The 14,098-nt window shown below is 45.2% G+C and overlaps 1 protein-coding gene across 2 annotated transcripts in view; it reads right to left on the reverse strand.

Annotated features, from left to right (window-relative positions):
- The window catches only part of med25 (mediator complex subunit 25), a 49,527-nt gene that overhangs the window by 16,108 nt on the left and 19,321 nt on the right, over positions 1-14,098 (reverse strand). For both annotated transcript variants that reach the window (XM_056288034.1, XM_056288033.1), the window contains exons 12-13: positions 284-369; positions 104-161 (exon numbers count right to left, since the gene is read on the reverse strand). In XM_056288034.1, the coding sequence (XP_056144009.1) occupies positions 104-161; positions 284-369 (144 nt within the window). The remainder of the gene's footprint in view (positions 1-103; positions 162-283; positions 370-14,098) is intronic.

Raw genomic sequence — 14,098 nt, forward strand, 5'->3', positions numbered from 1 at the left:
ACAGATTTATGTAATTACACATTGTTGATAAACCAATCATTTCTTTCAAGACAAGACTCACAGCAACACACATTCACAAATAGGGAAAGGGGAACAATCTTACCAGCAGTTGTTGTGGAATTAGCTGCATGATGAGCTTTTGTGGCCACTGGTCTGTGTTTCTGTTTAGAAATAGGAAGAGGACAGCAACATTAAACAAGATGTTCAAACAAGGACCAGAATAAACCACACACTGGCACAGATAACGTCAGGTCCATGTTTGTGAAGCAGCTTAGCAACTCACAGATTTTCTCCTTGGTTAACTTGCACCTGACATGGAAGCGAGCGAGTGAGTTTTGTGCCGGAGTCCATGGACGAGGCCTTGGGCTTCTGCGGGGATACATACAAAGAGGGAAGGAGGCCAGGGATGACAGCAAAGTGGAAAGGGAGGTGATGAAGTTAGCTTTCACTCCATGCAGGGAAGGACATAGTAATGTTAGCTTTTGTTACACAGGGCCAACTTCTCATTTCTCAGCCATTGGCAGCTGGTTTCCCTGAAATCGCAAAGCTGTGGAACTTGAGTGACTGTCTTGAAAACCAATGAATGAAAGTTTCAGGAGAGGCAGTTGGGGGATCACTATACCAGTCACACTGGAACGGTAACTTGCTGCTGTTCATCTTCATGGTATCAATACAGGATCAATATTTAATCAATCACATATTGGCCAGGCCTGCTGTAGTAGCTCTGCTGCCCATTACAAATATATTGTGCTGGACTTTCTTTCGAAGACATATGGGTTATTGATGCCCAGTCCTTGCCAAAAAAGGAGATAGAGATCTGGTTTCCATGAAGAGCAGACAAGGTCTGAACAAGCCTGAGGTTCAATGGGAAACAAAGTTCATATATTATTCTGACAACCTGTCTCATCTACCAAGCACTGCTGGTGGAGATAAAAACAAAAGCAATTATGAGAAGTTATACCATCATTTGATGGGAAAACCCTTTTAGGAAATCATTGAGTTTCTGTCAAAACCAAATGCACTATATTGACAACAATATACACCGATGAGCCAAAACATTATGACCAGTCACATGTGAACTGAATAACGATCATCTCCAAACAAGGGCACATGTCAAGGTTAGGTAGGTTAGATGGTAAACCAACAATCAGTTCTTGTAGTCAACGTGTTGGATGCAGGAAAAATGGGCAGGAGTAAAGACTTGAGTAACATTGACAAGGGCCAGATTGTTATGGCCAGAGCATCTCTGAAACGGCGAGGCTTGTGGGGTGCTCCCAGTCAGAAGTCAAGTCAAGTAAAGTCAATTTTATCTGTATAGCCCAATATCACAAAGTAGTGAGTACCTACCGACAGTGGTCCGAGGAGGGACAAACCACAAACTAGGAAAAGGATGTTGGGCGCCCAAGGTTTATCGATGCGTGAGGGCAACGAGGGCTATCCTGTCTGATCCGAACCAATGCCACAAGTCACAGAAAATTTTAATGATGTTTATGGAAGGAATGTGTCACAATACACAGTGCATCACACCTTGCTGTGTATGGCGCTGTATAGCCGCAGACCAGTCAGAGTGCCCATGATGACCCCTGTCCACAATTGAAAGCCCCTTCAATTGGCATGTGAGCATCACAACTGGACCTTGAAGCAGTCTAAGAAGGTTGCTTGATCTGATGACTCCCATTTTCTTTTAGATCACATGGATGCCTGTGTACATGTGCACCGTTTACCTGGGGAAGTGATGGCACCAGGATGCACTGAGGGAAGACGACAAGCCAGTGGAGGAAAGGTGATGCGCTGGGAAATGCTCTGCTGGGAAACCCTAGGTCTGGCCATTCATGTGGAGGCCAATTTGACACATGCCACCAACCTAAACATTGTTGCAGACCAGGTACATCCCTTCATGGCAATGGCATTATTCCCTGATGGCAGTGGCCTCTTTCAGCAGGATAATGTGCTCAATCTGATTGAGCATCTGTGGGATGTGCTAGACTGACAAGTCTGATCCACGGCGGCTCTTCCTTGCAACTTATAGGACTTGAAGGATCTGCTGCTAATTTTGGTGCCAGATACCACAGGACACCTTCAGGGTCTTGAAGAGTCCATGACTCGGCGGGTCAGTGCTGTTTGGTGGCACGTGGGGGACCCAACAGCATATTAGGCATGTGGTCATAATGTTTTGGCTCATTAGTGTACTTTGAAAAATACTCAGCCAAGTGTATTGGCATCACTTTGAGAGTGCTTTTATGATCAACTGTTCCTTCAAATGTATTTGAGTCTCTATAGCGTAATTATTTCCAGTATTACAAAGGACTCGAGAGGAAACACTTCAAGAGCTGAAATCTTAATGACATGAACAAGGAAAAGAAACACATTTAAATAGTAACTTTTAGTTTCACGGGCCTCCGATTTTTACACTGATCATTTTGTTAAACAGGAAAGGAAGAATACGACCGACCATGCCAGATTGTCAAGACAGCTCACCAAATGCAAAACATTTGCGGAGCTCTTTTGCACAAGATCCATTAATATGCATCCTTGTGGATCATCAGTTGTGAAACTGTCATAGCAATCAACGTTTTATCCTTGTGCTAAACCAATACTAGATGTGAAGTAGAATGATTTGCAATTAATCACAGTTAACAATAATCAATAACTGCTTGTCCACGCTGTGACAAGACATGGCTGACTGCAGTATGCAAACCTGCCTTAGCCAAACAGCAATTATATGAGCAGTTTCATTCACAACTGCCACACATCCATTTCAGAAAAGGTTTTGCAGCCTGAAACTCATACTTTATATTTAAATAGAGAAAAACAACAGTTCTAAACATGAAGATATATCTATTAAGTATTCTAAGCCTTAAAAATTACTACCAATGGGTGTCGGATGTGGGTGTGTCCTGGACGCTGCACTAGTACCTCCTCTGGTCGGTCGGGGCCCCTGTTGGGGGGGGGGGGGGCTGGGGGGGAATAGCGTGATCCAACCACACACTATGTCCCCCTGGCGAAACACCTCACTGTCAGGTGAAAAGAAGCGGCTGGCGACTCCACGTGTATCGGAGGAGGCATGTGGTAGTCTGCAGCCCTCCCTGTATCGGCAGAGGGGGTGGAGCAGCGACCGGGACGGCTCGGAAAAGTGGGGTAATTGACCATGTACAAATGCGGAGAAAAAGTGGGCGGAAAAAAATTACTACCAGTACCACACAGTTCATACAATATCATACTGTTCTTCACCATTATGGCAGCATACATTTTGTAGGAGCAGTCTTTATGTCCTGGAAGGTGTTAATTAGTGCCGTCAAAATTTACACGTTAATTTTTGCGATTAATCTGCAATATATTTAACGTGTTGAACCCAGCCACTGAGGATGCACAAGCCAGTGCATCCTTAGTGCCGGTCCCAAGCCCGGACAAATGGGGAGGGTTGCGTCAGGTAGGGCATCCAGGGTAAAATCTTTGCCAAATCAAATATGCGGATCATAAATAAGACTTACATACCTGTTCGGTCGAGGCCCGGGTTACCAACGACCGCCACCGGTACTGTTAACCAGCAGGGTGTCGGTGGAAACTAAGCTACTGTTGGGCGAAGGAGAAGGAGAGGGGAAAGCATGTCCGAGGCAGCTAGAGAGGAGGAAGGGTAGATGTGGAGGTGAGAGTTGGAACTTTGAATGTTGGCACTATGACTGGTAAAGGGAGAGAGCTGGCTGACATGATGGAAAGAAGAAAGGTAGGCATACTGTGTGTGCAAGAGACCAGGTGGAAGGGGAGTAAGGCCAGGAGTATCGGAGGTGGGTTCAAACTCTTCTACCATGGTGTGAATGGGAGGAGAAATGGGGTAGGGGTAATTCTGAAGGAAGAGTATGTCAAGAGCGTGCTGGAGGTGAAGAGAGTGTCAGACAGAGTGATGAGTATGAAGCTGGAAATTGAAGGTTTATTGCTGAAAGTTATCAGCGCATATGCCCCACAAGTTGGGTGTGAGATGGATGAAAAAGAAGAATTCTGGAGTGAGTTGGACGACGTGGGGGGGAGGGTACCCAAGGAGGAGAGAGTGGTGATTGGAGCGGACTTCAATGGACATGTTGGTGAAGGGAACAGAGGTGATGAGGAGGTAATGGGAAGGTATGGAGTCAAGAAGAGAAATGTGGAAGGACAGATGGTGGTGGATTTTGCGAAAAGGATGGAAATGGCTGTGGTGAATACATATTTCAAGAAGAGGGAGGAACACAGGGTGACGTGCAAGAGTGGAGGAAAGTGCACACAGGTGGACTACACTCACTGGCCACTTTATTAGGTACACCTTGCTAGTACCGGGTTGGACCCCCTTTTGCCTTCAGAACTGCCTTAATCCTTCGTGGCATAGATTCAACAAGGTACTGGAAACATTCCTCAGAGAGTTTGGTCCATATTGACATGATAGCATCACGCAGTTGCTGCAGATTTGTCGGCTGCACATCCATGATGCGAATGTCCCGGTCCACCACATCCCAAAGGTGCTCTATTGGATTGAGATCTGGTGACTGTGGAGGCCATTTGAGTACAGTGAACTCATTGTCATGTTCAAGAAACCCGTCTGAGATGATTCGAGCTTTATGACATGGCGCATTATCCTGCTGGAAGTAGCCATCAGAAGATGGGAACACTGTGGTCATAAAGGGATGGACATGGTCAGCAACAATACTCAGGTAGGCTGTGGCGTTGACACGATGCTCAATTGGTACTAAGGGGCCCAAAGTGTGCCAAGAAAATATCCCCCACACCATTACACCACCACCAGCAGCCTGAAGCGTTGATACAAGGCAGGATGGATCCATGCTTTCATGTTGTTGACGCCAAATTCTGACCCTACCATCCGAATGTCGCAGCAGAAATCGAGACTCATCAGACCAGGCAACGTTTTTCCAATCTTCTATTGTCCAATTTTGGTGAGCCTGTGCGAATTGTAGCCTCAGTTTCCTGTTCTTAGCTGACAGGAGTGGCACCCAGTGTGGTCTTCTGCTGCTGTAGCCCATCTGCCTCAAGGTTCGACGTGTTGTGCGTTCAGAGATGCTCTTCTGCATACCTCGGTTGTAATGAGTGGTTATTTGAGTTACTGTTGCCTTTCTATCAGCTCGAACCAGTCTGGCCATTCTCCTCTGACCTCTGGCATCAACAAGGCATTTTCGCCCACAGAACTGCCGCTCACTGGATATTTTCTCTTTTTCGGACCATTCTCTGTAAACCCTAGAGATGGATGTGCGTGAAAATCCCAGTAGATCAGCAGTTTCTGAAATACTCAGACCAGCCCGTCTGGCACCAACAACCATGCCACGTTCAAAGTCACTTAAATCACCTTTCTTCCCCATTCTGATGCTCGGTTTGAACTGCAGCAGATCGTCTTGACCATGTCTACATGCCTAAATGCATTGAGTTGCTGCCATGTGATTGGCTGATTAGAAATTTGCATTAACGAGCAGTTGGACAGGTGTGCCTAATAAAGTGGCCTGTGAGTGTATATCTTATGTAGAAGGCACCATCTAAAAGGGATTGGAGACTGCAAGGTGGTGACAGGGGAGAACGTAGCTAGGCAGCATCGGATGGTGGTCTGTAGGATGACTTTGGAGACCAAGAAGAGGAAGCGAGTGAAGACACAGCCGAAGATCAAATGGTGGAAGTTGAAGAAGGAAGACTGTTGTGTGGAGTTCAGGCAGGAGTTAAGACAGGCACTGGGTGGTAGTGAAGAGTTGCCAGATGGCTGGACAACCACTGCAGTAATAGTGAGGGAGACAGCTAGGAAGGTACTTGGTGTGTCATCAGGACAGAGGAAGGAAGACAAGGAGACTTGGTGGTGGAATGAGGAAGTACAGCAAATTATACAGAGGAAAAGGTTGGCAAAGAAGAAGTGGGATAGTAAGAGAGATGAAGAAAGTAGACAGGAGTACAAGGAGATGCAGCGTAAAGCAAAGAGAGAGGTGGCAAAGGCAAAGGAAAAGGCGTATGGTGAGTTGTATGACAGGTTAGACACTAAGGAAGGAGAAAAGGACTTGTATCGATTGGCTAGACAGAGGGACCAAGCTGCAAAGGATGTGCAGCAAGTTAGGGCGATGAAGGATAGAGATGGAAATGTGCTGACAAGTGAGGAGCGGGTGCTAAGAAGGTGGAAGGAATACTTTGAGGGGCTGATGAATGAAGAAAATGAGAGAGAGAGAAGGTTGGATGATGTGAGGATAGTGAATCAGGAAGTTCAGTGGATTAACAAGGAGGAAGTGAGGGCAGCTATGAAGAGGATGAAGAGTGGAAAGGCAGTTGGTCCTGATGACATACCTGTGGAGGCATGGAGATGTTTAGGAGAGATGGCAGTGGAGTTTTTAACTAGATTGTTTGACACAATCCTGGAAAGTGAGAGGATGCCTGAGGAGTGAAGAAGAAGCACACTGGTACCGATTTTCAAGAACAAGGGCGATGTGCAGAACTGTAACAACTACAGAGGTATAAAGTTGATCAGCCACAGCATGAAGATTTGGGGAAGAGTAATAGAAGCTAGGTTAAGAGGAGAGGGGATGATCAGCGAGCAGCAGTACGGTTTCATGCCACGAAAGAGCACCACAGATGCCATGTTTGCTTTGAGAATGTTGATTGAGAAGTATAGAGAAGGCCAGAAAGAGTTGCATTGTGTCTTTGTAGATTTAGAGAAAGCTTATGACAGAGTGCCGAGAGAGGAGGTGTGGTATTGTATGAGGAAGTCAGGAGTTGCAGAGAAGTATGTAGGAGTGGTGCAGGATACGTATGAGGGAAGTGTGACAATGGTGAGGTGTGCGGTTGGAATGACAGATGGGTTCAAGGTGGAGGTGGGATTACATCAAGGATCGGCTCTGAGCCCTTTCTTGTTTGCAATGGTGATGGACAGGTTGACAGACAAGATCAGGCAGGAGTCTCCATGGACGATGATGTTGGCGCATGACATTTTGATCTGTAGCGAGAGTAGGGTGCAGGTTGAGGAGAGCCTGGACAGGTGGAGGTATGCACTGGAGAGAAGAGGAATGAAAGTCAGTAGGAGCAAGACGGAATACCTATGCGTGAATGAGAGGGAGGACAGTGGAATGGTCAGGATGCAAGGAGTGGAGGTGACAAAGGCATTTGAGTTTAAATACTTGGGGTCAACTGTCCAAAGTAACGGGGAGTGCAGTAGAGAGGTGAAAAAGAGAGTGCAGGCAGGGTGGAGTGGGTGGAGAAGTGTGTCAGGAGTGATTTGCGACAGAAGGGTACCAGCAAGCGTTAAAGGGAAAGTTTACAAGATGGTTGTGAGACCAGCTATGTTATATGGTTTGGAGACAGTGGCACTGACGAAAAGACAGGAGGCGGAGCTGGAGGTGGCAGAGTTGAAGATGCTAAGATTTTCACTGGGAGTAACGAAGAAGGACAGGATTAGGAATGATTATATTAGAGGGACAGCTCAGGTTGGATGGTTTGGAGACAAAGCAAGAGAGGCAAGATTGAGATGGCTTGGACATGTGTGGAGGAGAGATGCTGGGTATATTGGGAGAAGGATGCTGATTATGGAGCTGCCAGGGAAGAGGAGAAGAGGAAGGCCAAAGAAGAGGTTTATGGATGTGGTGAGGGAAGACATGCAGGTGGCTGGTGTGACAGAAGAAGATGCAGAAGACAGGAAGAAATGGAAACGGATGATCCGCTGTGGCAACCCCTAACGGGAGCAGCCGAAAGTAGTAGTAGAGATATTTAACGTGTTGAAAAAAAATAACGTAACTAACGCAGCTGTATTTTGTTTACTTCCTGTGGCGACTGTGTAAGGCTGTACGCAGACATGTCGGGGGATTCGGTTGTATGCTCGCCCTCCTACTTGTCGGTGCATGGAGCGCTGTCTTTTTCCCTGCTCTGCTCCTCGCCAGACTGCTACAGCGCGTGACCTTCGTCTCCACTTTCTTAGCAGTAGGTTTTATTTGTTCCCAGCACTCATCCCCTCATGGAGAATATTAGATATTCTATTATGCCATGCCATCGGGGAGCATATGGGGCTCTGTGATGAACATATAATGAACACGTAATGGACGTGGTGAATGCACAACACTTTAAATTCAAACTGGCACTTGAACATGGAACACATTTTTTGTTGTTAATTATCATTTATATTAGAGCATACAAGAAATTATTGCCTACTAAGCTGATATCTAATTTTAACGGCCTTGATGGTTTTGAAATTCAACTAGCATTTAACATATAGGCCTGGGTTTTATTATTCATTCTGCTAGTGAGTATAAGAAATATACCCTTCAAGCCGACAGTCAGCTTTGATGGCCTTGATTGTTTTACTGGAAATCTGTAGTTCACAGGAGAGAATCTGTGTTCAAAGTTAAGAAGATGCTATTAAACAATAGTATTTGAATTTAAATATAATTCCTTTGTATTGATTCTACATTAATTCCGTTATTGTTCATTTAAATACCCATTATTACAAGCTTCAGGCTTAAGAAAAAATAAATTAATCGCAATTAATCACACTAAATCGTGCAATTAATTAGTCAAATTAAAAAAAAAAAAACAACAACTAACAAATCGATCCACAGCGCTAGTTTTAATCTTTTCACTGGATGTTAGTTTTCAGTTTGAAACTGTTTAAACTGAAAACTAACATCCAGTGAATAGCTTTAAACTTCTGCTGGATATTTTAACTATCTGGATGACTAATTGGATGTTCACAGATGAGCCAAAACATTATGACCACCTGCCTAATATGTTTTTGGTCCTCTGTATGCCGCCAAAACAGCGCCATCCTGCTGAGTCATGGACTCTTCCAAGACCCCTGAAGGTGTCCTGTGGTATCTGGCACCAAAATATTAGCAGCAGATACTTCAAGTCCTGTAAGTTGCGAGGTAGAGCTGCCATGGACCAGACTTGTCAGTCGAGCACATCCCACAGATGCTCAATCAGATTGAGATCTGGAGAATTTGGAGACCAGGGCAACACCTTGAACACTTCATCATGTTCTTCAAACCATTCCCCAAAAAGGTGTGCAGTGTAGCAGGGTGCATTATCCTGCTGAAAGAGGCCAGTGCCATCTGGGAATACCATTACCATGAAGGGGTTTACCTGGTCTGCAATAATGTTTAGATAACTGACAAATGCCAAATTGACTTCCAAATAAATGGTCAGACCCAGGCTGTTCCAGCAAAACATTGCCCAGCACATCCCACAGATGCTCAATCGGATTGAGATCTGGAGAATTTGGAGACCAGGGCAACACCTTGAACACTTCATCATGTTCTTGAAACCATTCCCCAAAAAGGTGTGCAGTGTGGCAAGGTGCATTATCCTGCTAAAAGAGGCCAGTGCCATCTGGGAATACCATTACCGTGAAGGGGTTTACCTGGTCTGCAATAATGTTTAGATAACTGACAAATGCCAAATTGACTTCCAAATGAATGGTCAGACCCAGGCTGTTCCAGCAAAACATTGCCCAGCGCATCACACTCCCGCCACCAGCTTGTCGTCTTCCGAAAGTGCACCCTTGTGCCATCACTTCCTGAGGTAAACAGCGCACACGTAAACGGCTATCCACCAGCTTGTCATCTTCCCACAGTGTATCCTGGTGCCATCACTTCCCCAGGTAAACCATGCACAGGTACACTGCCCTCCACATGATCTAAAAGAAAATGAGATTCATCAGACCTGGTGACCTTCTTTTACAGCTCCAAGGTCCAGTTCTGATGCTCCAGTGCGCACTGAAGGTGTTTTCAATGGTGGACAGGGGTCATTATGGGCACTCTGACCGGTCTATGCAGTGCCATACATAGCAGGATGCGATGCACTGGGTATTGTGACACACTTCTTCGTGGATTGCCACCTTGTTGTTGCTCCTGGTAGGGTCACCCATGGCAGTGGTGTCAAAGGGGAAATCCCTGACAAAGAACAATCCAACCAAGACCTCAACGGTGGAACAGGGGGAGGGTGATGGCTGACGTTAGGGAAGCATCACAACGGCTGGGAAGGCGGATGAAGGCTGCAGCAGAAATGGGCCTCCATGCCACTGGATCCTGACCCAGATCTTTCAAGGACCGTGTAGTGGCTGTCTGTGCACCAGTCTCCCCACGTTAAACAAAGTCACGCACAGGCGTCCTCCATAAAGGGCAGTGACCACCGATTGTGACACATGCCTCCTGTAACGATCATTAAAATGTTCTGTGACTTGTGCCACAGTAGACCTTTGGTCGGTTCGGACCAGACAGGATAGCCTTCATTGCCATCAACATCCCGTCACCGGTTTGTCGCTCCTCAAACCACTGTTGGCAGGTACTCACCACTGCTGACCGAGAGCACCCCACAAGCCATTTCAGAGATGCTCTGACCCTGTCGTCTGGCCATAACAATTTGGCCCTTGTCAAAGTCACTCAGGTCTTTACTCCTGCCCATTTCTCCTGCATCCAACACACTGACTTTGAGAACTGACTGTTCGCTTACCATCTAATCTACCCAGACCTTCACATGTGCCCTTGTTTGGAGCTGTAACCCACATAATATAATGGACTACATATATATATGTAAACAAACTATAGAATTGTTATAGTTAAGTAATTTTACCCAATAAGTAATAAATGTAGTGCCAAAGCTCATAGGATATTTAATATCCAATTCAAATTTGAGTAAAATGATAAGTTGGTTCCAGCCAAGCAGCAACTAGCTGACGGCAGCTGGTCCCACCCACCTGCTCCAGTCTCACTGGGTGTGCGTGAGTTGTTTTTTTCTTTCTTTGCTTCGTGTGTGGCAAGACAGTGAGAGCACCATTTTCAGAGCAGTGCTGATCAAGGATGTAAATCAAATAAGTAGTGGAAGAAAACCCAGGAATACAACTAAAACGGATTTTACAGGAGACAACTTAGACCTTACCAAAGTGGTAGCTAATTACAGTGAGCATATAGGAGAGTTAGCCTAACTTCAGCTGTGGTTGCTAGCTTTTGAATGAGTTTTGACGTGCTTGGAAATTTCCAGAACTTTCTGTCTATTACCACTCCAAAAATAAAAAAATAAAAAGCAAACTTGTGGCTTTACTGGTTGGCCATTTTGTGTATGTGTCCAGCCTGCTCAAAAATCTAAATTACTCGGGGTTTTTTTGTGTTGTTTTTTGGTTTTTCTGGATTTTTCCAGTGAAATAGATGGCAAGCCTTCCCATCTGGATTTAGAGACAGACTGTATTCCAAGATACCAACGTAATCACTGGACAGGTTCTACCACACTCCGGTGTGGTAGGCCAAACAACTGTAAATACCCCCACACTCAGCCTCATCATTCTCATTTTCTCCTTTCATAATCCCCCCCACACACACATCAATTTCCCTGGAACTCTGAACTGCCCATACTCACTTTTCCACATCCCTGGAACTCTGAACTCATAGTTACCCTTTGACTTTCTCTTGGACTCTGGACTTTACTCAAAACACGAGACTTACATGTTCATTCCCTGGAACTGTGAATTAGTGGCTGAGTATTTTTTGCATAACCAAGGGGCTGGGATAGTGTACAGGAAATGGGAGAAGCAGCGGACATTGATGGGAGTGAACTGGCTACAAAAATGGAGAGTCTTCCAGAACTGTGACTGTAGCTTCTGCAGAGCGCAGCTTTTCCAAGCTGAAATTGATAATAACATACTTAAGATCTTCCATGGCTTAAGAGAGATTGAGTGGACTGGCACTTATAAGCATTAACAATACAGTTGGCCGTGTGATCTCCAACAATAATGTCCTAAATGACTTTGCCTCCAGAAAAGCCAGGAAACAAAGATTTTAAGGAGAATGATAAATTAAAGCACTTTATTTTGGGATATTTTCTGAACCATTAGCACACCTTTGAACACCATAGTTTTCCAAAAAGTTTTTATTCATCTACATATTCTTTAATCTTTATTGTTATATTGTTAGATGTTAGAAGTTCCTCTGTTCATTGTATGTCATTATTTAAGTTTCTATTTTATCTATTTAATATTGTCTGTTTTTGCATTTGCATTTTACATAAGAAAATAATTGATTTCTTTGTTACTGTTCTGCACTTTTGCACAGTTCAAAAGCAATTAAAATAGTTAACTTGTTAAGTAAATGGATTTCTGCTGGTTTATTTTAAGACTTTCCAGCACAGTAGTAAGTCATGACAATGGTATGGTAACGATCAAGCATGGACATAATATTGTCGGTAGTGGGAGGTGGGATTTGTTTCGGGGTGGGCGGGAGGGGAGGGGTGCCCAAATCAAATTCTGCTTAGGGCCCCATAAAGCCTTGGGCCGGCTCCGGGAGACACTGCCAAAGGTGGTTGAGAATGGCAGAGCTAAGATCCTGTGGGACTTCAAGTTCCAGACTGACAAGCAGGTGCTGGCTAACCAACCACACAATGTAGTGGTCGACAAGGAACAGAAGACAGCAGTAGTGATCGATGTAGCAATCCCAAGTGACGGCAACATCAGGAAGAAAGAGCATGAGAAGCTAGAGAAACACCAAGGGCTGAAGGAAGAACTAGATCGGATGTGGAAGTTCAAATCCACAGTAGTCCCAGTGGTAATAGGCGCACTAGGGGCTATGACCCCCAAACTGGGGGAGTGGCTCCAACAGATTCCTGGAACAACATCTGGGGTCTCTGTCCAGAAGAGTGTGGTCCTAGGAACAGCGAAGATACTGCACAGAACCCTCAAACTCCCGGGCCTCTGGTAGAGGACCCGAGCTTGAGGAAAACACACACCACTCGAAAAAGGGTGATGTATATATATATATATATATATATATATATATTGCAGCTGATGAGTGCATTGAGCATGAAACAAGCTTGTTCTGCCATTTAACAACTTTGAGGTAAATTGTATATATATATAATATATACAGTGCATCCGGAAAGTATTCACACCCCTTCACTTTCCCCACATTTTGTTATGTTACAGCCTTATTCCAAAATGGATTAAATTCCTTTTTTTCTCATCAATCTACACACAATACCCCATAATGACAAAGTGAAAAAGGTTTTGTAGAAATTTTTGCAAATTTATCAAAAATAAAAAACTGGAATATTGCATGTACATAAGTATTCACACCCTTTGCTATGACAGTCAAAATTGAGCTCAGGTTCATCCTGTTTCCACGGATCATCCTTGAGATGTTTCTACATCTTGATTGGAGTCCACCTGTAGTAAATTCAATTGATCGGACATGATTTGGAAAGGCACACACCTGCCTATATAAGGTCCCACTGTTGACAGTGCATGTCAGAGCAGAAACCAAGCCATGAAGTCAAAGGAATTGTCTGTGGACCTCCAAGACAGGATTGTATCGAGGCACAGATCTGGGGAAGGGTACAAAAAAATGTCTACAGCTTTGAAGGTCCCGAAGAGCACAGTGGTCTCCATCATTCGTAAATGGAAGATATTTGGATCCACCAGGACTCTTCCTAGAGCAGGCCGCCCAGCCAAACTGAGCAATCGGGGGAGAAGGGCCTTGGTCAGGGAGGTGACCAAGAACCCGATGGTCACTCTGACAGAGCTCCAGCGTTCCTCTGTGGAGATGGGAGAACCTTCCAGAAGGACAACCATCTCTGCAGCACTCCACCAATCAGGCCTTTATGGTAGAGTGGCCAGACGGAAGCCTCTGCTCAGTAAAAGGCACATGACAGCCCACTTGGAGTTTGCCGGAAAGCACCTAAAGGACTCTCAGACCATGAGAAACAAGATTCTCTGGTCTGATGAAACCAAGATTGAACTCTTTGGCCTGAATGCCAAACGTCACGTCTGGAGGAAACCAGGCACCTCTCATCACCTTGCTAATACCATCCCTACAGTGAAGCATGGTGGTGGCAGCATCATGCTGTGGGGATGTTTTTCAGCGGCAGGAACTGGGAGACTAGTCAGGATCGAGGGAAAGGTGAATGGAGCATAGTAAAGAGAGATCCTTGATGAAAACCTGCTCCAGAGCGCTCAGGACCTCAGACTGGGGCGAAGGTTTACCTTTCAACACGACAACGACCCTAAGCACACAGCCAAGACAACGAAGGAGTGGCTTCGGGACAAGTCTGTGAATGTCCTTGAGTGGCCCAGCCAGAGCCCAGACTTGAATCCCATTGAACATCTCTGGAAAGACCTGAA

The sequence above is a fragment of the Lampris incognitus genome, chromosome 10 (assembly GCF_029633865.1).
Source record: "Lampris incognitus isolate fLamInc1 chromosome 10, fLamInc1.hap2, whole genome shotgun sequence".
Lineage (NCBI taxonomy): Eukaryota > Metazoa > Chordata > Actinopteri > Lampriformes > Lampridae > Lampris > Lampris incognitus.